This window comes from Perissodus microlepis, chromosome 20 (assembly GCF_051167445.1).
Source record: "Perissodus microlepis isolate ML-2025 ecotype Zambia chromosome 20, ASM5116744v1, whole genome shotgun sequence".
Classification (NCBI taxonomy): domain Eukaryota; kingdom Metazoa; phylum Chordata; class Actinopteri; order Cichliformes; family Cichlidae; genus Perissodus; species Perissodus microlepis.
In genome coordinates this window covers 8,377,598-8,403,518 of record NC_140480.1, presented here as the reverse complement: position 1 = coordinate 8,403,518, position 25,921 = coordinate 8,377,598, and the positions used below count along the sequence as shown (strand labels likewise).

The 25,921-nt window shown below is 41.4% G+C and overlaps 4 protein-coding genes across 5 annotated transcripts in view; 3 read left to right on the top strand and 1 right to left on the bottom strand.

Moving 5' to 3' along the window:
- Positions 1 to 586: 586 nt before the first annotated feature.
- fsbp (fibrinogen silencer binding protein) lies at positions 587 to 5,980 on the bottom strand. The gene is made up of 4 exons (XM_084917805.1): positions 5,558 to 5,980; positions 3,421 to 3,464; positions 3,128 to 3,296; positions 587 to 1,594 (listed from the first exon to the last, which is right to left on the bottom strand). The coding sequence occupies exons 1-4, from the start codon at positions 5,760 to 5,762 to the stop codon at positions 1,233 to 1,235; spliced, it is 780 nt and encodes a 259-aa protein (XP_084773931.1). The 5' UTR covers positions 5,763 to 5,980; the 3' UTR covers positions 587 to 1,232.
- A 467-nt stretch (positions 5,981 to 6,447) lies between these two features.
- On the top strand, positions 6,448 to 19,333 carry wdr6 (WD repeat domain 6). 2 transcript variants are annotated; one of them, XM_084917804.1, is made up of 7 exons: positions 6,448 to 8,223; positions 9,640 to 9,791; positions 10,056 to 10,190; positions 10,530 to 13,278; positions 13,473 to 13,550; positions 14,218 to 14,334; positions 14,572 to 19,333. In XM_084917804.1, exons 2-7 carry the CDS (start codon positions 9,722 to 9,724, stop codon positions 15,521 to 15,523), a joined length of 4,101 nt encoding a protein of 1,366 aa, XP_084773930.1. In that variant the 5' UTR covers positions 6,448 to 8,223; positions 9,640 to 9,721; the 3' UTR covers positions 15,524 to 19,333. The 2 variants fall into 2 exon arrangements, with proteins under 2 accessions (XP_084773930.1, XP_084773929.1); XM_084917803.1 differs by lacking the exon at positions 6,448 to 8,223 and adding an exon at positions 9,066 to 9,361.
- LOC146364071 (uncharacterized) lies at positions 18,386 to 22,568 on the top strand. Its single transcript, XM_084917806.1, has 4 exons — positions 18,386 to 18,469; positions 20,179 to 20,245; positions 20,904 to 21,269; positions 21,948 to 22,568. Exons 2-4 carry the CDS (start codon positions 20,194 to 20,196, stop codon positions 22,163 to 22,165), a joined length of 636 nt encoding a protein of 211 aa, XP_084773932.1. The 5' UTR covers positions 18,386 to 18,469; positions 20,179 to 20,193; the 3' UTR covers positions 22,166 to 22,568.
- Positions 22,569 to 23,133: 565 nt separating this feature from the next.
- slc26a6.1 (solute carrier family 26 member 6, tandem duplicate 1) overlaps positions 23,134 to 25,921 on the top strand; it is a 14,251-nt gene continuing 11,463 nt past the window's right edge. The window contains exons 1-3 of the mRNA XM_084917807.1: positions 23,134 to 23,324; positions 23,423 to 23,562; positions 24,299 to 24,409. Of these exons, the coding sequence (XP_084773933.1) occupies positions 23,134 to 23,324; positions 23,423 to 23,562; positions 24,299 to 24,409 (442 nt within the window). The remainder of the gene's footprint in view (positions 23,325 to 23,422; positions 23,563 to 24,298; positions 24,410 to 25,921) is intronic.

Genomic DNA, 25,921 nt, shown 5'->3' with positions numbered 1-25,921 from the left:
ATTAGATTATTAATGTTACCGCTTGGTCACAGCCAGGTTCATTAGGCACTGATGTGCAGTAGTAAAGCTAAAAATATTTGATCTAAAACGTTGGGATCCGAAGGGGGGGGAAATGGACATTTTTTGGAAATATGCTTCCTGCCAAAAGTTGGCTGTGAAGATCAATACCACTCTCTCCTGAGTGTCAGCTGGCATAAAGCAGAGGGAGAGCAGCCATTTTTCAAAGCGTTGCATTTTTCATCTATTCTCTAAGTGTTTGAACTGCACCGGGGGCCTTAACAGCATTCATCAAAAAGATAATGGCCTCTTTTGGTGTTTTTGACGATCGCTGAGTGCGCCTAATTATTTTGCTGCAGATACTCTTAAAGAGTTTTTTTTTTAACCCCTCCTACCACCACAGTCCCAGCAGAGAACTGTAAAAATGGCCAAAAGAATGTGGACACAAGGCAACCTGACCACCTGTCCATGTACTCCAGTGTATTTGTAGGTAAGTGGTGTGACCCAATACTTTCCTCTATATGCTGTCTTACAACTCAATATTACAGACCTCTCATTTTCAGAAGAAGACGCACGACAATCACAGGTGTGCACATACATCAGTGTGGTACCTGTTTCTCCCACTTATTTATTCACTTACATATTTGTTTACTTACATATCAAAAACAAAGTTAAAGCATGCACTACAAAAGTCTGTTAAAAGATTGTCCTTTTAGGAATGTCATTTCGTCCCATGTGCGTGTCACCTGCGTACATTCTTCTTTTAAAATAACCTCGAACGAGCTTTGACCTTCAAAAAAATAAAAATAAAAAATATAACGTTAAGACGATCAATGAAAATTGATTTTTTTTTTTCCAATCCAGGGCTACATTGTGATAGATGACACATAAAACAGGGTTGTCATTACAAACCATTTCAACAAGGAGTATAAAGTGACTTACAGTTATCCGTACTGTTGTGTAGTTTTTAAAGATTAGTTCAAAAACTGCTTAAAATGTTTCTCTATTAAGATGGAACTCACATTGCAGAGGGATTGGTTGACGTGATTACAACAATTGTTGTTGTTTTTTTTGTTTTTTGTTTTTTTTTTTTCCCACATTGAGCAACAATTGTTGCTCAATGTGAAACTCTTCAGCAGCAATGTGTAAAAAAAAAAAACCAAAAAGTAGTGTCATGGCGTATACACAAAACAATACAAGAATGACACTCGGAAAAATAGAAACATTTGAGTGTATCAGCCAGTCGGGTCAGACGTTTTCTCCGCTTCGTCACCACTACTGGAGGAAGATGGCGGCACGTCCTCGCCCATCCTCTTTAGCTTGGCCTTGTAGTAGGCCTTCTTCATCCTGAAGGCTTTCTCCTTCTGCCGGGCTGCTCTCCTCTTCTCCCTCACCAGCTCCTGCTCCCACGCCAGCACCTTCATCCTATTCTCCCACTCCAGGATCTTCATCTGCTGCTGCTGCTCCAGAGCCTCCGATCTCTGCTGGTGCTCCAGTCTGGACAGGTCTACGGAGTCGTGCTGAGCTGGGCGGCGCCCGGCGTCTTCCGTCTTGCTGCCTGATGGTTGGAGATGCTGGCTGCTGAGCCTGGAGGTGCCTGAGAGGTCAAAGTTCAAAAACTTCACTGTGGTCTGTACTAAAAAGCACGATCTGAGGTTTGCAAGGCAACTTTAGAGTCACTTTTCTTACTTTCAAGGCTGTTTAACACCAGGATCTACAGTTTAGAGAATAAGGCTGAAATTTAAAAAAACAAAACACACTTTAATCCCAGTCAGATCTACCTGTGCCTTAATGCCAGAGCAAAGCTGATAAACCTATTGTCTTACAGTTTTAACCTGGACTATATTTTGAAAATCCTCAGATTTATTTAGGATAATAGTTTTTCCTTCTTGCGAGCCGCTTTGCGATCTGATGCAGGCACAGCTGTGCTAACTGTTAGACTCAAAAAGCCCGAGTTGGCTCACCAAAGGTATACCTTGTCACAGGTAAACAAAGCAAAACTAAATAAATACAGCAGGTTATAGTTTGTGTTAGATATAATATGTGTCACAGGGCTTAGATGTGAAATGCTATGAATTAATTAGAAAAGTTTCTTAATAAAGTGGGTTAATGAAAACAAACTTGAACATGCTTTTGCAGTACAGCCACAGGTGTAAGCTGATGATTTATATATCCATGTGTGAGTCAATTCAATAACTGTATCATCGATGGAAAATCTATTTAGAACTCTGTAAAGAAAAATTCTAATTTACTGACCTGAATGCTTCTTCTGGATCTATCCCGATCACTTTTGCCTAAATTTATGAAATTATCAATGCTAAAAAGTACTGTACTACATGCGATACCATCAGGAAAGACTGTCAGCATGAAAACACACACAAACAGTAAAAACATCCCTGGATAGAAAAACGTAACCTGAAGAAAGATTTCTGAAGATTTAGCTCGCCTATGAGAGTTCAGGCTGTGTTTGGTCACACCAAACAATGACTTTCAAGCTCGTCAGAACTGTGTATACTTTACTTTTGCCTCAAATATTACATTTAAGTAATATATGACGAGTGGCTCAAGATTTTTGCACAGCACTGCAGGTCATCAAAACATTCAATTTCAGCCACAAAAGGGGAGCCTCGGAGATAAATTAGAGGAATGAACTAAACAGCTATTTAGTCTCATATTTGTGATGCACAGTGAGCGTGTAACACCATGGTACACACTGTAGACGGGCACTCCAAACAGCATACCCCTGCTATTTTGGAGCCTATTCCTTGAACTCTATTAATTGGGCTATCAATCTTCTTAATGACAGTAATTTATTTAGGTTGGTCACATGGGCTGCTTCTTCCCATTCACAATCTTCTAATAAGCATTCAACACTAAAGCCATCTCTGCAGCAAAACAGCTATAACTTATTGAAGTCTGTGTATAATTACGCCCTTTCCTCCTCACCCTTAGTAATGTTAACTGAGCCAATTATCTCCTTCAGCTCAAGGTTATTGTTTCTTAATTAAGAGTGGAGTATTAATCAAGTTAATAGTAGAATATCCCACTATTTGCCCACAGAAAGTTCCCTGCGCAAGGGTTTCCAAGCAACACATGCTCAAGCAGCTTGCAGGGTGTTATTTGTTGGTACCTGGTGCTGTGAAGTAGGCAGCAGGGAATGCCACATCCTGTAGCTCTGCATTGTGGGAGGTGGAGTTTGTAGAGGGGCTGTGGTGCAGATCTGACCAGTCGTTGCCTGTTATTCTGTCCAAGGCGTCACGCTGGAGGCAGATGGCCACTTGCTCCTTGCTGTCCTCTGCCTAAGAAGGAGGCGAGCCATTTGGTATTTCTGGGATTAATGTTTCTGTCTGAATCTAAGGTGTCATGAGCAGCTCCAGGTTTACCTCTTAAATAAAATGAAACCAAAACTTTAAAAGTAATTACCTGATTCACGCTGCCATTCACCTGTCCTGTCACCATCAAACAGCCTGATAATAAGGAAGAAAAAAAAAGGATAAGGAGACAACCAGGGAGGGACTGCAAGTATAGGTCTATCCGAAAAATGAACAAAGAGCGCCTCCCTCTGGTGGACACAAGCACAACATCACCATAAAGCACCTTACTCAATCATGATGGCCATCAACAAAAGCAGAAATGATATCGGAGCTTCTGCAAAGCAAACCTAGAAAGTGAAAAAGTCCACAAAGTAAGTGCTGTCAGTAACCTGGTGGCAGGTGCACTAAATGGAATGAAGTGAAAAGTGTAAAATGTTTAACCAACTCCCAGGACTTCATTATACTGTAAGACACTTTAAGTAACTGCTGGGTTAACTGAACATTTCTTGGTGTAGATGAGCAGTATCGTGAAAAAGGGGGACAGTCATAAAATGAGCACAGTCCTTTTAATCGCTCTGTAAACAGAGTGAAACAATATTATTACAATACTTCACTTGTGACTAGATTTTTTTGATTTTTAACATTTTACTCATTATTCTGAGTATTGCAATAACATATATTGTGATTTATCACCGTTTTTCAACTGCAAATAATGTTGCAGTTACATGCAATGTACTTCGTATAAAGCAGCAATTAACTGTGACAGATCACTGAAAATCATATATGTGCTGCTGTCTACACAGAGAGAAATTCACATCTAGTTATTATATCAGTGCTCAACAACCTTCCTGTTCTTTAGGACCAGAGTACAAGCAGCTGAGACAGAGAGCTGTACTCTGGGAATACTACGAATGAGAGGGCTGATTTCATATATCACCATCCAGAGACCACGTTAGCAGAGCAAACTTACACGAAATAAACTCTGACCCAAAAACCATCAAACACACTTTTCTTGACAAAGTTATCTCCTAATTCAAAGCAAGCTCATGGCTCAGTCACATGAGTAAAAATAGGACAACAACCTTCTTACATCCACACACACACACACACACACACACACAAAAATTACTTTTCACAGGTCAAATAACAGGAGGCAACCTTTCTGCAATAAGTCGCAGTCTGACTTAGACCAACTGCCATCACTCTCAAACTGACTGTCAAATCTGAAGGTTTGCAAAATAACTTGTCTAATTTATGAAGGCGGACAGATCACCAACATGTGACCATCAGTCTGAACGAGTCTGTGTCAGTGAGCATGACTTGAGGGGACTTGAATCAACAGGCTGCTAGCTGGTTGTACTTTAGTTACATTCCTATAGCACATGAAGGCTAATATCATATTAGAAAATGTGAAAAATCCCAATAATATTATATCGTGGTGTGTCTGATGATTCCCACTTCTCACTGTTAAACACAGTTTTCATGCCTGTGCTCCCGGGTTATTTAATTACATCAAAGACATAACAACAACAACAATAATAATTTTTCATTTAATAAAAAAATTATATAATGCTAAAGAGCTTTAAAAGAAAGAGAAAAACCCGGAAAAACAAACAAACCTTTAAGTTACCCGGATTTGTTTTACAGGGTCAGTAAATGAATGAATGAGATATTGGGTGTTCCAACTTTCTGTTAGACAAACACAAACATCATTACAGTCTTAATTAATTACCCTAATTAAATCCATTGCTTAACCCCTTGAACTATGCAGTAGACCAAGCTAATGCACCTTATATTCATTGTATGTTAAAAATGTATTTAATGAGCCATAATTTAATAATAATGGAAACATAGTTGCTATCCCAGGAGGAAGTCTTATTACTTCAGCGGACTCTGGATGCTGCTCCTTGCTGTTGTTTTTAGGCTATAATGACACGGGATATAGAAACCTTAAATCAAAGACATAACAGACACCATATAAATCAACTCTGAAATTGCATAAACTGTACAGCTGTGCTCGGTAATGTCCTGATGACCGCTCGTCCTGGGACAGATGTTTTTACACTCCTGTCTAGACTGGTGTAGCCACACGCACACACACCAACGATAACACCACATCACGATTAAACCATCTGAACAAACAGCGATGAAGCAGTTATCACACCAAGATCTCGTGAATTCTCTTAGCAGATTTCTGTCATTCCTTTCAAGATGTTCTCCAGTCTGAAAAACTGGAAGTGACCCACCTTCCAGCAGCTTGCGGACCGCTGCTTTGTGGCCAGCTCCCCCTGCGTGGCTGGTAAGGGCAGCCTCGCCCATCGTCTGAAGTTTGATTGATTTGCAACAGGCCCTGCATCGGGCAAAATGAATGTCCTGGACGTCCTTAACCAACCAGTCCTTGTAAACATCCTTTGCGAGCCAGGAATCTTGGAATTTACATTTGCCAGGCATAGCTAGCTCTAAAAGTTAGCTGGACCGCTACCTCCACTGCCTCGTGATGCGTTCACGTGTTCTGCGAGGATTTGAAGACACAATTACGCTGTTGCGCATGTATCTTTTGGCATTAGGTTACAAAATATCGTCAAAACGTTATAATTTAAACGCTGAGATAATTAACATGACTTTCCAGTTATGTACCCCAAATCCCACCGAAGTAGGCAACGCATAGGGTTGCCAACCGTCCCTTAAAAAACGGAATTGTCCCGTATTTAGAAACAAAAGTACACGTCCCGTATTGAGCTAATAAGGGACGCACTTTGTCCCGTAATACAGTGAGAATCAAAAGTAGTCTATAAATGTTAATGGAATTAACGCTTTGTTTGAAAACATAATTCCCAGCCCCTCTCCTGCTTTGTGACCAATGAGCTGACAGCACACTTATGACAATTCAGATTACCGCTTATCTCATTGGTCGAGGAAAGGTCGCTTACGGAGAAAATACCGGAAGACAACAGATGACCACAACAAGAAGCATGGCCAACAGGGAAACAAACGCCGACACTGCGGTGCAAGTCTCGGACGACAGTACACCTAAAGCTGGGCAGACACTGTGCGATTTTTTTCAGTCACGTTATTCAGCTCCTGCTCAAACTGCACGATTGACTCACAGGGGTTAGAAGTTGGTAGGTCACGATGCAGGGTCTCACACTATACCGCCGGATGCTCTGATGCGACCTGAGTGCTCACACTGTGCCTCCATAAAATGAAGGTTATAACCAGAGATGGGCAGTAACGCGTTACTGTAATCTGATTACTTTTTTCAAGTAACGAGTAAAGTAAGGGATTACTATTGCAAAAAGGGTAATCAGATTACCGTTACTTTTCCGTAGAAACGCTGCATTACTGAGTTACTAAAACCGTGATTTTTTTTGCGAGAATGTCTCATGACAGTGACGTAAGCGAGTGCGGCGTTAGTGACAACAGCTGTGTGCGGATAATATATCAAGTGGGGAGAGAGTATGAGCGTGCAGCGTTTAAAGCATGGAAGTACTGACCTTATTTTGAGTTTGATTCCATAAAAAGTGACAAAAACATTAGTGTCCGTTGTGCGTGGGAAGAAAACCCCCTAAACAAGCTCCGAGTGCGCAACGACGTAATGGGAAATTCACAGAGAAACTCGCGGATTCTTCCACTGACCGCTGCGGCACACCTGCACCAGAGCACACCTCCGCCTACCCCACTCCTGCTTTACAGGTGAAAATAGAGCAAAAGGACCGCTAGTCTTTGACATTATTTATTTTCTGCTGTGTTTTACTTGCATCTATTTGAAAGACTGAGTGTAAACACAAAAAATATTTTATTTTATGTGCTGAAATGTGCAGAAAATAGGTTTAAATGTTAAACAAATTTATTCAAATCAGAGAATGGTGCATATAATTTAATTTTTGCTTGATGCATAAAGTTAAAATATTAAAACTGATAAAACAAGTTATAAAAAGAGACTTTTCCATTTGATTACATTTTGTATGATGGATTATGCAGAAAAAGTAGAACTGGGCTGAAAGATGTATGGCTTTATCACCTGTTCAGGTTGTAAATTGTGTTTTTAAAAAGTAACTAAGTAACTAAGTAATTAATTACTTTTGAAAATAAGTAATCAGTAAAGTAACGGGATTACTTTTTGGGGAAGTAATCAGTAATTAGTTACTGATTACTTTTTTCAAGTAACTTGACCAACACTGGTTATAACAGAAAATCTGTCGCTCTCTCTCTCTCTGTCTTTCACTCACACAGACACACCACCACCATCAACTTTGCTAAATTGCTAATGAAAAACATTGATCAGGCAGCTGTGATTGAGCAGCAGTGTAAATCCAACTATTTTCACGGTTGTTTTGGTCGTGATAATTTTGTGATGCCACATCGAAAAGGCTCGGATGAGCTTTCCAAAGTTCTACAAGTTGTGCCTCCATCGCTTGTGTCCAGATCACACGCTGCACAGCCGTGCTGCTCCGTCTTTTTCACCGACGTTTACGTGTTTGCGCGTGAGCAGTGTGAGCGGCTCACGAGCGATTGATGATCGGGAGCTGGTCGTGAGATGTTAATCGCTTCTGGTTACCCCACGTATACTACACGATGCACGATGAAGGCCAAAATCGGGCCGATCACCAAATCGGTCGCACGACTCAAAAAACCGTCTCAAAATGGGCCAAAAATCGCACAGTGTAAGCCCAGCATTAGAGCAGCAATGTTTGTTCGCTCAGAGAAAGAAAAAAAAGGCTGCAAAAGTACAGGGAGGAATGGGAAAAGGAAAACACCTGGCTGGGATAATGCACGATAACACCTTTAAAGCGCACACTTTTTCCATAGGCATGCTTCTAATGGTGGGCACATGAAGAACATGAGGGGCGTGAAAGCTCGGGGAACCCTTAACCAATTTTTTGTCCACCAGGCCACGGCAGAAGCAGATATGGTATGTAAACACTGGTTTGTTTTTTTTAAACCCTCTGGTTAAGGTTAATATGGGCATGTGCAGTGAATATCAGCGCTATGTGGCCAGAAGTGTGATAATATAATTTATTTTGTGTAATAAACAACTGCAAGGACAGATGATTACAACGAATAGATGACTAATACATAAAAGTAATACATAGATGAATAATGATGATGAGTTAAGATGCGTAATCATGGGAACAAGTGGGTTTACAAACAGGAGCAGCTGATTAGCATTAGAAAAGCTGAAATAATACCTCAACTGAAGCCAATTGTACTAAATGCACTATATGTGCACAGTTACAAGAATATTTTTCGTTCTATTGCTTTCTATTAATTTATATAATTTTAAGTTAAGCAGGACAGAGTTCTTTTAAAGAAAGATTTACTTATATTCTCAAAAGTTAAGCATGACAGGCTTCTGTTTAAGAAAGAGACCTGTTTTACTGTGTTAATGTTGTCATTTTGAGCTATAAAATAAATGGCTAAATGATCATTTGTTTCCCATGTGTTCATATCACAAAGAATACGCATCTACTTAAATCAAATTCAAATCAAATGGTTAAAAAAACAATTTCACACACAAAAAAAAGAGCTACAAAATTCCCCACACTGGGAAGGGTGAAGACAACTGGGTTGCCCGGCCCTGGCCACGAGGTGTCCCTTATTTATTTTTCAGGGAGTTGGCAACCCTAGCAACGCAGTAGAATCAGAGTGCCTGAATTTCATCACTACAGGTGCAGCTGTGGAATTAAAATGATAATAACGGCTCTTTGTATAAAGAAGTGGGTGTAAAAGCGCTTTGAAACTTCTTAGTAGGTATCCTGGTATTTTAAGATCAATGCCTGCGACTGAGGCTACTGACTGAGTTTTATCGAACATTCTTAAACGCAGCATAACATAGAAGGCTGTCCCTCACGTGCACAGAGTTCACCAATAAAAATACGATTAAACTCCTACTAGCCAATCAGCGTTGAGAAAGCCGGTAGTCCAGCTTGATTGGTTGAAACCCGGCAAGAACGACTGTACAGAAACACATGGGTACCAGACTGCCTTTTGGTGGACGTTAATAATGATCTTATAACGTTTCTGAACAGTTTCCTGCATTGGGAGCGTGTGTAAGTAGACACGTCGAGATATTATTGTTTACCTGTTAAAGTTTTCTGCCGTTCGATATCTTATTCCTTTCCAAATAAGACAAGAAGAACTCCTCCTGTTAGCTTGTTTTGCTAATCATAAGGGTAATCTTCACTCAGCATTAGACTTTAGTAAATACAACAGCAGACTGCACTACCCGGAGTCTCAGCATGCTTTACAAGTACGATTTGTGATTTGTAAGTTAAAACTGCATATCTTCCCTTCATAATGGTCTTATTTTTTCGGCTGCTCTCTTTAGGGGTCGCCAAAGCGGGTCATCTGTCTGTATTGCACCGTATCCCCGTCATGTGCCTTTGTTGACCGCAGTTAATCTTTAAGTGATGGAGACGGTGGCCCTGGTTGCTCCAGTTACAGCTTTGGAGTTCCTTCAGGATGCGTTTCTAATTAAAGGTTAGTGTTCAACATACAAGATAAGCAAGTAGTTATTCTTGTGATGCTCTGCTGTGTTTTTCCACAGTGCTCCTGTATTAACTGCATTTTTGTTACAAGTTCTTTATTGTTAAACTTTAACTTATTCAGAACTTCTTCATTTTGTATCTGTGCCACATTCTCTTTGTAACTCTGGTTGCTGTAATATTTAGCTTGAAATTTAGAGTTCCAAATTTTGTACATTATTGCACAATACAAACACACACAACTTTTCTTTTGTGGCAGGTGAGGGTCCGGTCTTGTCGGTGTACAGACTCAAGCCTCGCCCTAAAGCCTGTGCCTCATTGAGCGTTCTCCATCATTACCGGATTCATGGAATAAGACCTAGAAGGTGGGAAGCTGAGCCACCACGGAGTGCCGGTTAGTATAAGCTGTTAGTATGAGCTGTTTCTTGTTTTGTTTGATTGTTTTTACTATATGTTAATATGTCGAGAAAATTATTTACAGAGCAATACGAAAGTGAAACAAAGGCAAGTCTGGAACCAAGAATGGATTCTCAGCTATGATAAAAGTTAAATTATAAGCAATTAAAGGTATGCTTGCAGGTGTTAGATTAAATTGAGGATATATACATATTATATTTATTATTATTATTTATTGCGTATTAAAAGTCTTTATTCACGTAAAGCCTCCAGCTATTTTTGCTCTCATTTTTTTTTAATTTTAATATACATAATTTTTTTTGCTCTTATTCACCAGCACTGAGCACTACAGAGCCAAATGTCTGTGACCTTGCAGTATTTGGAGGCAAAGCTGTGAGGCTTGTAAGGTTCCGTGTGGAGGATGGGGAGCATTTTCGCCTGGAGGTCCTGGGTCCCCTCATGGAGCTACAGGACTGGGCTCTGGATGTCCGCTGGCTCTCTGGAGGCAAACAGCCACTGCTGTGTGTGGCTCTTGCTCATAATAGCGCTCTTCTCTTGGATGTCACAAAAGGAAATGCCGTGGTGCAGCGTTCCTGTCTGGAGGGGTGTTTGCTGTACTCTGCTCTCCTTCTGGTTCATGAATCCTGGGTGGATACTGTCATAGTTGGAGGGACTGTGTTCAATCAGCTGGTTCTCTGGAAACCCGGAGGAGGAGACAAAAGTGGCAATCCTGAAAACAAAGCTCCAATTGAAAGGCGTCTACTGGGCCACACTGGGGTCATCTTCAGTATCTCTTACCTCCAGGAGAAAGGATATTTAGCTTCAGCCTCTGATGACCGCAGTGTACGGGTGTGGGGTGTTGGCACTTTAGGTGGGCCTGAAGGGAAATGTGGGGACTTGAACCCAGTTTGTTTAAGGATCCTATATGGACATCAGGCCAGGGTGTTCTCAGTCCGTCTCTCATTAGGGAATATCTTCAGCGCTGGGGAAGATGGCACCTGTTTAGTCTGGGACTGGGCTGGAAGCGGGAAGGTGGTTCGCACGTTGAAGGGACACCGAGCAGGGGGTGTTCGTGCACTGGCAGTCAGCGAGGGAGAGGACGCGAGCTGGGTGGCTACAGGAGGGGCGGATGGAGGGGTAAGGTTGTGGAGAGTGGAGGGCAATGAGAAGAAGGAGTGTCTAGAGGAGGAGGCAGTGACAGAGAAACTGACCGACCTGAAATTTCCTGGTCAAGGCCTGCCTAAAGTTGTTTGCTTAGCAGGAGAAGAGGATGGCAGTACAAGCTGGAGTCAGTGTAAGCCTGTAGTTTGCACTGACAAAGGAATAGTTTACCAATATAGTGTTGGGAAGTGGGAAGTAGTGTGGAATGGGACTCCAGAGTTTCAGTCCTACTGTGTGATGGAAATGATAACTATCACTGTGAAGGAGTCGACAACCAAAGTTGATTTGTGTGCTGTGGGAAACCTCAGTGGGTGCTTACAGATCTTTCCCATGTCTCATCCTCAGTCTGGAATTCTGCTTACATGTGGATCAGGGAAGATCCATAGTCTTATTTGGCAGAAGGAAAAAGAGCGTGCGTATTTGTTAGCTTCAGGTGCTGAAGGACGTGTCTATCGCTGGTGTGTAGAGACAAAATTCAATGAAACCTGTTCTTTAGCTCTCAGCATCACTGCTCTACCTTCTTTCCTCCTCCCCTCGTGCGCTAAGCGCTGGCTTACAGCTGCAGTGCGCCTCCAGTGCAGGTCAAGGGAGGTGCTTTGGGTGTGTGGAGACAGGAGAGGATCCCTGCTTCTGTTTCAGGAAAGAGAAAACTCAAAGCAAAGAAAAGGAGATGGTGAGGAAACAAATGAAGAATTACTGACAGATGGTAAGCAAGGTGACGATGAGGAAGGCGGGCCTGAGGGAGAGGGGAAAGGCAAGTTGGAGAATGAAGGAAGCAAAGAGGTGCATGACCTTTTGCTGCATCCTCTGAGCTGTCTGTTTGGGGTGCACGGGAAACAAGGTGTAACCTCAGTGTATGAGTACCAAGGCTTGTTCTATAGCACTGGCAGGGACGGCTGTGTTAGAGTTTTCAGAGTGCATCCATCGTCACCAAAGAATCTTGAAGAAAGTAGAGAAGATAACGCTGCAGAAAAAAGTGAAATGAATGAAGAACGGCTTCAGCTGGAGGTTCTCAGGGTCCAGCGTGCCTGCAAAGGAATGGAGTGGCTGGAGAGGATTTTAATTCTTGAACCTGAAAAAGAAGTTGAGGAGAAGGAGGAGGAAGAGGTCACCGAGGAATGTGAAGAGCTGTATAACAAAGAACACCAATTGACCGAACAGGTGGAGGTTAAAGGGGAGGAGGCAGAAGAAGAGTGTTTCAGAGAAGTAGAGAAGGAAGGCAGAGAAGCCAGATTTGTAATTGTCGGCTTTCATGCAGTCCATTTTGTTGTTTGGGATCCGGTGAGGCAGGAGAGACTGTTAGCAGTGCCTTGTGGTGGGGGGCACCGCTCTTGGAGTCTGTGGCCATCCCACAAAGGAATTTGGCTCGGATATGGAGCTTTGGTGTTTATCAAGCAGGGGGCTGTCCTGGCTTCACAGCCCCCCGGAGAAGCAATGGGTTGGGATGGAAAGACAGGAAGGGCTGGAGGAACAGGACTGAAAGATGGAGTCCATGGAAGAGGAATTGGGTGTGTATGCAGGCTGGGGAGGATAACAGACTTTGGGAACGGGAATCAGGCAAACCACTGGGAGTTAGTAGTGACAGGTGGAGAGGACACTAGCCTGAGTGTCCTGGCAGTACATCCCTTTTCTGGCAATATTAAAGTTCTTTCAGTTATTACCGACCACATCTCGAGCATCCGCACGGTGACTGCGATTGTTCGCCCAGAGGGGGGGAGTGAAAGCCAGTCAAAGCCTCTCTCTGCTCTGCTCGTGTCAGCCGGTGGGCGGGCTCAAATCCAAGTTTACCGGCTGTTAATTGTTTGGGACGGGCAGAGACTGGCTCCTTCCTGTCAGGTGATCCAGGTAGCCAGTCACCGTTTGGACAAAGAGTGGGAGAGGAGGCGCAACAGACACAAGATGGTGAAAATGGACCCGGAAACGAGGCAAGTTTTTTAAAGCTAGTGTTTAGATAGCCTCTGACCTCCTGTTATTTGTTCTCTGCATATATTTTCTCTTCCTCACAAAGACAATCTGCTGTTTTTGTTTGTTTTTTTAGCTGAATATAACTTCAGTGTTTTTGTTTTTTGCATTTTAAAAAATGCACCTCTGATTACAGCTCTCGTCTGTGTGTTTTCAGGTACATGTCTGCGACAGTGGTGGATGAAGAAGTAAACCGTGTCCTCGTGGCTCTGTCCTGCAGTGACGGGGCTGTCAGGTTGGTATTCATCACAGCAAGGGTTCACACAGCTGGAATTTTCATTGAAGCTGCAGAAAAGAGAAAATCAGAGTGTCTTTGCATTGAGTTGATGCTCTCAAAAAGTATTATATTCAGTACTGGGGTGATGGTACTGGTGATTATAATAACCATAATGATGAATGTAACAGAATCAAAGGCTTTACATTTCATTTATGTGTGTCTGATTGTGTATTGTGGCAATAATGAGCTGCAATCATCAGTTTTGTATTTTCAAGTATTTTTGCTCAATTTTGCCAACATGTGTACCATGCAGTCACAGACGTTAACATATGTGTAAGGAAATATGCATTGACCCTGCAAGATCTTATGTGGTCAGAACATCAGTATAATAACCAGCATTATGAATTTTTACCTAGTTATAGTCCAAAATCTCTTCCTCCCTGACACTTGTTTATTTGGGAGTTTAACATATTATTCTGTAAACATCTTACTCGCATGTTTATTTTGTATTTTTCATGTATATTCAGATAATTAAAAGAAAATATGGTCATTAAAAGTCGAGTGGAAAATTAAAGGAACTGTTTTGGTAATCATGTACATGAACCCTGTGTGCTGCTATAGTTTCTAATGTTCTCCCTTAATACTCTTCTCACTGTTTCCTCACCTCCATTACTGTTTTTTCCAGACTGTTCTCTGTCAATGAAGCGAAAGGTCAAATCGATTTGCTGTGGGAAACATTCTACCATCAGCGCTGTGTACTCAGTGTCGCCACCTGCAGCCTGGAGGATGACAAAGGCAACAGGTTATGACTGTGATTGCTCATCTTTTTTTCCTGGGTTGTTATGTCATGCTTTACAGAACCAGACCACTGCTTTTGCTGTTTAATCTTTTTAGACTTAAAGTGAAATATATATTTTTTAAAAGCAGCTGGCGTATTAATACTACAGGTGTACAGTATTTAGGAAAGCATGGAGGAAGTAGTTCTTTTTTTTTTTTTAACACTTAGTTTTATATCTATAACTGTGTGTTTCTCTTGCAGGTATAAGCTGCTGTTCAGCGCTGCGACTGATGGGAAAATCGCAGTGTGGAATTTGACCGACTCTTTGTCCTCATCAACGGATAATTCGAGCTGTGCTGCAACATCACCAGTCCCCTGCCTCGATGTTCCCGCCCACCAGAGTGGGATTAACTCATTGGCTGTTTGGGCAGAAAAAATGGGACAACAACAGGGTAGTTGCCTGGTAACTGTTGCTAGCGGAGGAGATGATGGACAGCTGACTGTGTCTACAATCGGGGTGCAGCACTCAGAAGGTGGGAAAATCGGGAGCCAAGTAGGGTTTTCTCAGATTTCTGAGTCTCAGCCTCTCCTACAAAAGCAGCTCCAGTGTCCAGACAGGCTTCAGATTCATCTCCACTCCCAGTGCCACATATCACTGGCCCATGCTGCCCCTCTAACAGCGCTGAAGGTCCTGAGACCAGACCTCTTGGTCTCCACTTCCTCAGATCAGAGGGTTTGCCTTTGGAAGGTCTGCAGTAACAGTATCAGCCACTATGGGGCACTGTGCTCCCACGTTGCTGATGCTGCAGGGCTCGCAGTCTGGGAAAGTGAGGAAGGAAATCAGAAAGTGAAGATAGGATTTGAGTCTGAGCAGGAGAATGCTGGGAGGCTCAAGAGGGATAAAGAAACAGCTGATGAGAAAAGCAGTAAAGAACCTGTTGAGGTAGAGAGCGAGACAGGTGACCCAGTTAGTAAGACTACTGGTGAGAAAGAAGAGACGGGCACAAGTCCAAGAAATCAACCAGAGAATGACTGCGTAGGTAAGCCAGCGAGTGCAGTAAAGCCTGAGACAGGTCTGAGGGAGCGATGGGCGCTCGTCTGCGGTCAGGGCTTCCAGCTACTACGAGTCAAGAATCCGGAGATGGATGCAGAGAAAAACAGAGAAAAGGGAAAGCTGTACGAGCGAATTAAAGTGACTCTCCAAGAAAAATGATTCTGAATAAAAAGATTAAAGATACTTTTATAAAAACTTCACAAAGGGGCATATTTTTTTAAAATTATTTCTCAATTACCTGTCTTAATTGCAGCTGTATACTTTGATGTAAATGTATGTTTCTGGTAATTGTTTAAAGTATTTATTCTCTAGTTTTTGTTTCTTTATTTTTTGTTGCATGAAAATGATAAAAACATTTATTCCCAGTCAGCTACGTAGAAAAGGATGCTGGTGTTATTTGTCTCTCAGAAACAGTTCATAACTTCCCTTCCACTCATTCATGTCAACTAAAAGGTAAACCTGTTTCTCCATCACCTGTTCAGCTCTGATGATTCAGTAAGGACATCTCCTGGTTTCATCTTCATGTTTCCCTCTCACTAGATATCGGTTGGGATATCTGGTGAGAGGGAAACTGTGTGTTGACCAGCACCTTTACGGCTGTGGCTCCAGCAAACGTCAGTTGATACTAGAAAGTAATATTAAATAAATTATAACAACATCTTATCAAGCTTAAACGTGCTGCTGTTGTTTAGCGCGACGATAAACAAACGAGACGGGACAGCTGATCATTGATCAGTTTCACGATTGAAGTAGCAACAGGAGATGGAGGGAGAGAGAATGAGAGAAGAAGAGGCAGCTGCAGCGTAAAGACACAGATTAACTCCAGCTTTGTGTCTTTTTGCTTCTTTTTTTTTATTTTTGCTGAAGTTCGGGACAATTCGCGTTTCTTTACACCTAAATACGGAACTTTAAAGTTCGACCTCATCGGCTGTAATTGGTCCTGCCCAGAGTCGATCATGACCAATTAGCCAACCCACCACCTTTCATTGTTTATACCGTTACAAAAAACAAACAAACAAAGAAACGTCGGCCCATAAAAACGAAAAATCACCATTGGCCCACCGCCGATGGCCAGTCCAGCTATGTCCCCAGTGTAATTAAATGAAAGATTAAAAATGTTCTTTAATTTGTCTTAACTGATTTCAGATAATTTAAAAAGCAAACCATTTATTAATTTCGTAGATGTGAGCAGCTATTTCTTTTCTGGTGTTTCCTTTAAGAAAACACTGAAAGCATTCACGGCACAGAGAACATTAAAAACCATCTCTGATGTGTTTGTGGCATCTGTGGCCTACTTTAGGGAATAGTACCAAGCTGCACAAAGATGGCTGAAGTGACTGGAGTTATTTTTAATACAGTATGGTGCATCTCATCCAGCCAGGAAATAAAGGCCTTTTTGTTTTTAGATGAAGAGTCATGGGAGTTCATTTCTCCACACAGTAAAAACCTCAAAACAGAAATTTGCAGTGTAAATCTAGGCTATCACCTCACCTACTCCCAAGATTTGTCCTCAAGCAAGGTACTTAAATTCAGATTGGTTTATGTTCCCAAAATGTGTCTGTCTAACATTGTGATGGGCTTAAAGCTAGACATAAAAATGCAAACTGTCAAAATAATTGTCACAGGACCAATTATTTGAGATTAGAAGTCTCAGGAATCTCCTCTGAGACCTGACTAATCTGGAGCAGTGGTTCCCACTTTGTCACGCAGAAACCATGAGGGTTTAAAAAAGTAATTGTAGTTTGAGTCAGTTCATAGTGTCAGTATGCTGTGTGTTATTGGCTGAAAGCGAGGATTTATATAACCACTCCTGCCTATACTGTGTATATTTGTGTATTTGTTTATAAAATGCAAATGTAGTGCTTTGAGATGAGATGCTTAAGTGGCACGTTGATATGCGACTGTGTGTGTGTGTGTGTGTGTGTGTGTGTCCTTGGCATGCAAATGTAGCTGTGGAAGATGCCAAAGAGAATATTTACCTCAGGCATGTTAAATGTCAAAAAGTACAAAAGAGTGTGTGCTTAAATGTGTGTTGATTCACTGTCACCTGCTTGGAATTTAACTACGAACACAGATGAAGTGCCCACCTGCACTGTGTGTGTGTGTGTGTGTGTGTGTGTGTGTGTGTGTGTGTGTGTGTGTGTGTGTGTGTGTGTTTGCTTGTATTCCTCATGTTGTGGGGACATTATAAAGTCAGTCACATGTGGGGACAGGGGGAGGGTGAAAAACAAGTCCTCCTAATATTAGTATTAGATTACTACATTTAAAGGTGAATTCCTGGTTTATTATTAGACTTCCAATAAATTATGGCAAGTCCATGTAATGTCCTCAGAAGTAATGGAAACAGGACTCTGTGATGATTACTGGTTACTTGACACATGGTCTAAACGCTGGGATTACTGACATTAGCTAAATTAGATTCCAGTGTGTGCACATATCTGGATGTGTACACACTTGGACGGCTGTGTGCAGGTTGGGTCACACGGAGGGGCCGACTGAAGGTGTCCATGAATATTTTAATATTTCAGTCTTGTCTCATATTGCTTTCTGCTGACCTCCCATCTCACTGCCTGCCACTCACAATGAAAGAAGAAGGAAGAGAGAGGAAGGAGGAAACAGTCAGTAAAAGAGAGGGAGGGAAGAAGAGGGACCTGAAAGAGAACGGGGAAGACAGCTTCTTGCACCATTTCCCATAGCTCTCTTTGTGACCACAACTGTCAGTTAGGAAGGAAGAAAAGATGAGGGGCTAGAGTGAGTGAGCGCATGAGTGCTTGCATGGTAAAGGTGGTGGGGGGCTTCTTGCTGCTGGTTTTTGTTGTTTGAGGAGCGAGAGAGGCAGGATTGTAGGATAATACAGGGGTAAAAACAAAAAAAACTTACAATTTTAAGAAATTTTACACTTTATGAAAACCTTTTTGTTTGTTTAGTTTTTCGCCTGTGGTTTTCAAGCAGGAGAGTGGAAATAATTGATAAAAATCCAGTTTCAGAGATCTTCACAGACTGGTGTGGGGAAGTGTGAGCTGGGAAATTGCCCCTGAGTCTTCTGACCCACTGACCCTGTGTCAGCATCTGCAGAAGGAGGAGCATTTTACATCTATCAGAGAGGTACACTCTCTCTCTCCTGGCTTTTCATCACTGTTTCTGATGTTGATCTATTACTTATTGTTGTTTGTACTGTTGTGATGTTTTGTTTGTTTATTTGTTTTCCCTTTTTGTTCCTCAACTTTAATGGGTAATACTAAAATATTATCTGTGTACAGTACCACGCAAAAGTAATGATTACTTTATATTTTTTCCTTCCAAGCCAGCCAACCCATTCTTGTAAATTTGTTCTGTCTTTAGGCACTTTGTTACTAGCAGCCTGTGACAGAAGCACATCATTTTTCATATTTCTTTAGTCAAAGATAACACGTTTATATGTGTGTGTGTGTGTGTGTGTGTGTGTTGGATATAAATTAAACTGTCTGCCTTAATCTTAAGCCAGACACTACAGCTTATATACAGCTCACCTGCCCTAACTATAAGCTAAAAAAGAGCTTATAGTTAGGGCAGGTGACCCTGAACCACTCCTGAATTATGATCCTATAGGCTCAGATTGCTACAGTACTTGCACAGCACTTCACGTGATGCACTGACCATTTCTTCTTTTCTCACTTCTTTTTATTTCCCACCTATTTATATATCACTGCAAGATGTCGTTAAACTTTGCCTGTTTTTCCTTCTCACAGTTACAAAGTGCTTGCTTTTAGGGAGTCATTTGATTCTTGGGCTTTTCTCTCAAATACTCTGGGCTCTTTAAGCATCTTGAGGAAAACTGTTTTTGTGATCCGGTGCTTTTACCTTCATTTAAAGGAATTGGACAAGTGAAGGACAACAGAAGTAATGACAGGCCTAAGGGGGGAAAAAAAAGCTTCAACAGAAAAACAGTATGGGAAAGTCATGTCCCCAAGAAATATGGGGGGGGGGGGGGGGAATACAGCAAAGACCTGACACAAGACCTGAGAGATGCATCTGGCCCTTCAGTTGATCCATCTACTGTTCACTGAAGGGCCAGTGAAGGGTGGCTGTCAAGAAGCCATTCATAAGAAGGGAAACAGGGAGAAAAGGCTGATATATGTCAAATTACACAAGAATTGGACTTAAAATCAGTCACAACAGGCCTTAGGAATGAATCTCAATTTGAAAGTTTTGGTTCAAATCATCAACAACATGAACAGTGAGTTGTTACAGCCATCTGTAAAACCTGGTAGAGCTTCCATCATGTTAGACTTCAACATTACTGAAGCAGTGTGGGATCATCTTGACAGAGAACAGAACAAAAAGCAGCCAACGTCCAAAGAAGAGCTTTGAATGTCCTTCAAAAAAGCCTGGCCACGTGTACCTGGAGACTGCTTAAATAAATTAGAATAAAGCTTGCCTAAGAGAGACTGTACTGAAGAATAAAGGTGGTCTTACAAAATATTGACTTTCATCCTTATTAGAATTGTACAAACAGTTTTTGCCTTGTAGTGTGTATTTACATTTATGTTTGCACATTTCAACAAATCACTGCAAATCCTTCTTAATTCACTTACAAATATAAAGAAATGAGGGCTGGGAGGAGAGCTTTGCACAGTCCTGAATAAATTTGGTGTCGACATGTCTATTAGTCTTAACAATGTTTATCTTTTGTCTTAACCCAAATCCAAAAGTATGGTATGAAGGGAATTCCATCCAGCAACTGTTTCTTTCTCTAAAAGTGGACTGCCTTGCAGATAGACTTAGTGTGATCCCTACAGCTACAAAGATTAAAGAAAATGTATATTTGCTCTCAGGCTCCTGGACTGGTAATGTCACCTGACCGACTGCCTTCCATTGGTTCATCTGGGACTAAATCAACAGGTAATCAATGAGATTCAAGGACTATATTACTGAAGAGTTAGACAAAGTGATCTAACTCACAGCTATTATAATTAATGAGTGTTTTATTTTGAGCAGTGTGGTTATTTCTGTGGCAGAGTTGCCCTTTTGACAGTGCAAGCTCTCCACGAACAAAATGATACAAGTTATGAAATCATACAAGCAGAAGTTTTCATGTAACATAAACCCCACTCAAATTGTGTCACCTCTTTATAGACATGTCTTTATCTCACCACATGACAATATTCTGACAGTGGTCAACAAATGCACTTTGTTAAACACTGTCCTTTTCAATGTGCTATAGAAAAAAAGATTGATTGATTGAATGAGGATTTTGCTACTGGGACTCTTTAACCTGCACTGTGAAAATGTTCACTTGCTCACCTTTTTTTATTTAGCACTTTCCATTTTTATGTCATGATGTTCGAAGTATTGGACAATGAGGATTTCAGCATTTAAGAAATACGTTTTCAAGATTAGACTTTCCATACTTTTTTCCAACAAATCAAGGCGACGTCAGCGATAAGCATGGGGATAGATTAGGGAAATCAAATCAGTTCTTGTTAGTGCATCAGTTCCAATTAGAGTTTATTGACAAAGCAAAAGTTTCTCTTACCATCTCCACTGCTTTTGTTTACAGCCAAGCCAACCCCCTCCTCTCCAAGTCTCCGGCACCCCCACCAGTCCAGTCGCAGAAAGCGTAACAGACAGCAGAAGACCTCTGACACTCACCCTCATCCAGGACCCTCCTCCATCCTCCTCTCAGACGCCACCATGACTCCTTGGGGAGGGCTGGCTCTATCTGAGTCCTGCTTTGACTCAATTCCCAAAATACTTACTCCACGACCCTCTCCACCTCCACCCCCAGCCTCTCCTGTTCCCGAGCAAATACCGTCAGCTACCCCATATCACGGCAGGAGACAAGAAGAAGACAAAGACAGTTCAGGCTCAAGTTTTAACTCTCAAATTCCATCTCCACCTGTGGCAGTCACGCAAAATAGCGCAGGTACGACTACAAAAAGGGACAGCCATTACCAAACAAAACCAGATGACAATATTACTTAAAGTCTAATGAGTCCAGCTACACACATAAGGTCCCTGCAGGAACACTTGGTAGTGGTTGATACCTAATAGCTGATAGTTAATTTAATGGAGCCTGTAAAATTTAAAAAGAATTCAAATAAGATCACTCACACACTTTAGTATACTGTAATTATGCTTTACGATACAAAGAAAAAGTTGGCAGCAGACAGATTATTTTAAAAAATGTTTTTCATGATTAATTATTAATGCTAAATGGATCTTTGTGTGGTAACTACACACCCAGTGTTATCACATGTAACGCATTAATTATTATTAATTATTATGTTTCCTTGTTATTAACTATGATAACTTTAGTGCTACATTGTGTGTCTTATAAAAATACTTTGACATGTTACATTATACAAAGCACATAAATAGAGTGAATGCAGCTAAAAAATCATGTTAGCCTACCTTTGAGTTACATTGTAAGAAGAGGAACAGAGGCATCAGTTATCAGTTAATCTGATTCATTTAACATGTATCTCCTGTTGATATTATTGTGATATAAAATATGTAATATTATATATTTAATATTGTCCTTTAACTGTCTGTGTTTTAAACACTACTGTCCCTGCCCTAACCAGAACATCTTTTTGCACAGGTGGAGCAGCTAAAGATTTGCAGTTGAGGCGGAGGGTGTTGCCTCAGTGTCGGCTTCCTCGTGCCCCCCGTCTCCCACCACTTCACCCCGTCACTGACCTCAGTTTCTCTCGGAGCTTCACTTTCTCCTTCTTCGAGCTGCCGCTGCACCAGTCTCCTCGCTGGCGTGCCGAGCGTGTCAAAAACCTCTTATTGCTTTTGAAACAGATACACTACTGAAGACGCAGAGCTGCGTGCTCCTACTGATAGTTCAAATCTGCCTTTCTTGAGTATATTATTGTATTAGTAAAATGTGATATTTTATTTTCAAAGTAAGAGTGATGGGTGAGGGATTTTTTTTTTTTTTTTGGCACAATAGGATAAGACAATAAGACTGCATGTTATTCTATTCAATCTGTGTTCATTGCTTTTCGAGAGCTGGATTTTATTTGTTTGATGTTTTGAAATTTATTTTAAAAAATAGTTTCTAAGGGTGTGAGTTCATTCCTCTGGTTTTCAGCTCCACAGCGATTTACTAACTTTCCTGTTTTAGATATATATATATATATATATGTGTGTATATTTATGAAATAAAAACAACTTTACTATCACTCTAGTTGCTCTGTTTTATCAGCTTTCTCTGTTTTAATGGCTTCTGTTTCATACAGATAGACCTCCTGTAGATTCTCATTTACTCTCTATCACCTTATCCCTGCGTACCTTTCTCACCCTGTTCTCTCTCTCTCCCTCTATCTCTCTCTCACACACACACACACAAACACACACACACACAAACACACGTGAGTCTGTGGAAGCTGAGCTGGAATAATAGAGGCATTCAGAGGTACTGAATGAGCTGGTGAATGGGAGGAGAAAGGGGCTGTAAACTAACTGTAATGTCCAGAGTTCAAGGCTCTTTTCCACTTTCCGTGACTCACGTGTGAAAGCGTGTGAAAGCGTGTGTGTGTGTGCGTTACCCTAATACATGCACTCTCACTGTCACCCAAGTGATCTCTTTGTAATAATGCGGCTTCTTGCTGATAGAGATTAAGTAAGTCTTTTTTCATTCACTGCTTTAATTTGTTTATGTTTTCCTGAAGAAGTGCTTCTTTTCACTTTTGTCATGACTTTATTCACAGATTTAGCACACATGAAAACAGGTCAGCGAGGCGCATTAAACAAACACACAGTGTTCAAACACAGGCAGAATGAAACTTCACTGTGCTCTCAGTAATCTTCCACAGTTATTTCAGATGGACAACGTTGAGCAAAATGACCGGCCACGCTCCAGGCAGCTTGTTCTCGCACACGCCCTGGATGAAGCACAGCTGGATCTCCTCGGGCAGAGGCTAGAAAAGAAGTGTCTGTCACTTTCGGAGAGGGTAAAGTCACAATGTCGGTGAGTCAAAGGATAATATTTTTTGGCCTTACTGCGTTTGACCCAGCCGTGTCTATCTGATGCTCTATAGCTGATAGCTTGTGCGTGTTTTCCTCCAGGTGTTCTGGTTCCAGGATAAAAAGCTTCGTGCTGGAGGTTATTCCCGTCCTGTCATGGCTCCCTCATTACTCCGTCAGACACAACGCCGTCGGAGATCTGGTGTCTGGCATCAGCATTGGGATCATGCATCTACCCCAGGGTTAGGCTACAGCAACAGATAAGAGTATCATAAAAGTCATAAAAGAGTCTGAACTACAGTCTGCCACAATACCTTCACTCACAAATCTATAAAGCCCCCCCCCCTTTATCTCATTAAGATTTACAATATGACTTTGATTGATAAAGACTAAAGAACTATAATAATCTTTAACCAACAATAAATGATTAAATCCATCAAACTTTCACGTAGCTCTTTGTGGCAACTTTGTGGCCCTAACCTTAATTTAAACACTTAAGTGAGCTGTTTCTTTCTTGTGCATTTTAATATGCTGAATCCAAATATAACATCTAAAAGAACTAATTCACAATCATATTTAAGTTTCTGCATTTTACAGCCTGTAAGGTTAAGGTGTAGTGTGTAGGTGGGAGGTTGTGATGCAGAGAAACATTGCTTTCATTGGATAAATATGTAAGCCTGGCCACACGTTTTAATTATTTAAAAATGGAAACTGCAACTGCCAATTCTAGAGGTCACAGCACATTGTGAAAGAAAATAATTTAAAAACATATAACGTTGCGTTGCAGCATTACAGACAAAGTGTCAAATTGAGCTAAGATTTATAATTTCAAGTTCATATCAGACTTCATATGAACCCAGTTTCATTCAAATTTGCTGAATGGTTTAGAATGAGTGTAAATGTGAAAATTGGCACCTATATTATCCACAGATTTATTCAACACTGATTTGCACAGCCGCCTCCTTTATTCTTTTCCAGGTATGGCCAATGCCATGTTGGCAGGAATTCCTCCAGCATTTGGTCTGTACGCTTCTCTTTATCCTCTGATCGTCTACTTCATCTTTGGCACTTCCAGACACCTCTCCATCGGTGATTCTTACATTTGACGCTTTTCTGGATTTTCCTACAGGGAGTGCAGAATTATTAGGCAAGTTGTATTTTTGAGGAATAATGTTATTATTGAACAACAACCATGTTCTCAATGAACCCAAAAAACTCATTAATATCAAAGCTGAATGATTTTGGAAGTAGTTTTTAGTTTGTTTTTAGTTTTAGCTATTTTAGGGGGACATCTGTGTGTGCAGGTGACTATTACTGTGCATAATTATTAGGCAACTTAACAAAAAACAAATATATACCCATTTCAATTATTTATTTTTACCAGTGAAACCAATATAACATCTCCACATTCACAAATATACATTTCTGACATTCAAAAACAAAACAAAAACAAATCAGTGACCAATATAGCCACCTTTCTTTGCAAGGACACTCAAAAGCCTGCCATCCATGGATTCTGTCAGTGTTTTGATCTGTTCATCATCAACATTGCGTGCAGCAGCAACCACAGCCTCCCAGACACTGTTCAGAGAGGTGTACTGTTTTCCCTCCTTGTAAATCTCACATTTGATGATGGACCACAGGTTCTCAATGGGGTTCAGATCAGGTGAACAAGGAGGCCATGTCATTAGTTTTTCTTCTTTTATACCCTTTCTTGCCAGCCACGCTGTGGAGTACTTGGACGCGTGTGATGGAGCATTGTCCTGCATGAAAATCATGTTTTTCTTGAAGGATGCAGACTTCTTCCTGTACCACTGCTTGAAGAAGGTGTCTTCCAGAAACTGGCAGTAGGACTGGGAGTTGAGCTTGACTCCATCCTCAACCCGAAAAGGCCCCACAAGCTCATCTTTGATGATACCAGCCCAAACCAGTACTCCACCTCCACCTTGCTGGCATCTGAGTCGGACTGGAGCTCTCTGCCCTTTACCAATCCAGCCACGGGCCCATCCATCTGGCCCATCAAGACTCACTCTCATTTCATCAGTCCATAAAACCTTAGAAAAACCAGTCTTGAGATATTTCTTGGCCCAGTCTTGACGTTTCAGCTTGTGTATCTTGTTCAGTGGTGGTCGTCTTTCAGCCTTTCTTACCTTGGCCATGTCTCTGAGTATTGCACACCTTGTGCTTTTGGGCACTCCAGTGATGTTGCAGCTCTGAAATATGGCCAAACTGGTGGCAAGTGGCATCTTGGCGGCTGCACGCTTGACTTTTCTCAGTTCATGGGCAGTTATTTTGCGCCTTGGTTTTTCCACACGCTTCTTGCGACCCTGTTGACTATTTTGAATGAAACGCTTGATTGTTCGATGATCACGCTTCAGAAGCTTTGCAATTTTGAGACTGCTGCATCCCTCTGCAAGATATCTCACTATTTTTGACTTTTCTGAGCCTGTCAAGTCCTTCTTTTGACCCATTTTGCCAAAGGAAAGCACGTTGCCTAATAATTATGCACACCTGATATAGGGTGTTGATGTCATTAGACCACACCCCTTCTCATTACAGAGATGCACATCACCTAATATGCTTAATTGGTAGTAGGCTTTC

What these genes read in the sequence shown, in the direction of transcription:
- wdr6 (XM_084917804.1), top strand. Translation starts at nt 9,722, where the DNA reads ATGGAGACGGTGGCCCTGGTTGCTCCAGTTACAGCTTTGGAGTTCCTT. An exon ending in GGATGCGTTTCTAATTAAAG is followed by an intron (nt 9,792 to 10,055) that starts GTTAGTGTTCAA and finishes CTTTTGTGGCAG; the next exon opens with GTGAGGGTCCGGTCTTGTCG. An exon ending in TGCAGTGACGGGGCTGTCAG is followed by an intron (nt 13,551 to 14,217) that starts GTTGGTATTCAT and finishes TGTTTTTTCCAG; the next exon opens with ACTGTTCTCTGTCAATGAAG.
- LOC146364071 (XM_084917806.1), top strand. Translation starts at nt 20,194, where the DNA reads ATGTCACCTGACCGACTGCCTTCCATTGGTTCATCTGGGACTAAATCA. An exon ending in ATCTGGGACTAAATCAACAG is followed by an intron (nt 20,246 to 20,903) that starts GTAATCAATGAG and finishes TTTTGTTTACAG; the next exon opens with CCAAGCCAACCCCCTCCTCT. An exon ending in AGTCACGCAAAATAGCGCAG is followed by an intron (nt 21,270 to 21,947) that starts GTACGACTACAA and finishes CTTTTTGCACAG; the next exon opens with GTGGAGCAGCTAAAGATTTG.
- fsbp (XM_084917805.1), bottom strand. Translation starts at nt 5,762, where the DNA reads ATGCCTGGCAAATGTAAATTCCAAGATTCCTGGCTCGCAAAGGATGTT. An exon ending in GGTCCGCAAGCTGCTGGAAG is followed by an intron (nt 3,465 to 5,557) that starts GTGGGTCACTTC and finishes CCTTATTATCAG; the next exon opens with GCTGTTTGATGGTGACAGGA. An exon ending in TGAATGGCAGCGTGAATCAG is followed by an intron (nt 3,297 to 3,420) that starts GTAATTACTTTT and finishes CCTCCTTCTTAG; the next exon opens with GCAGAGGACAGCAAGGAGCA.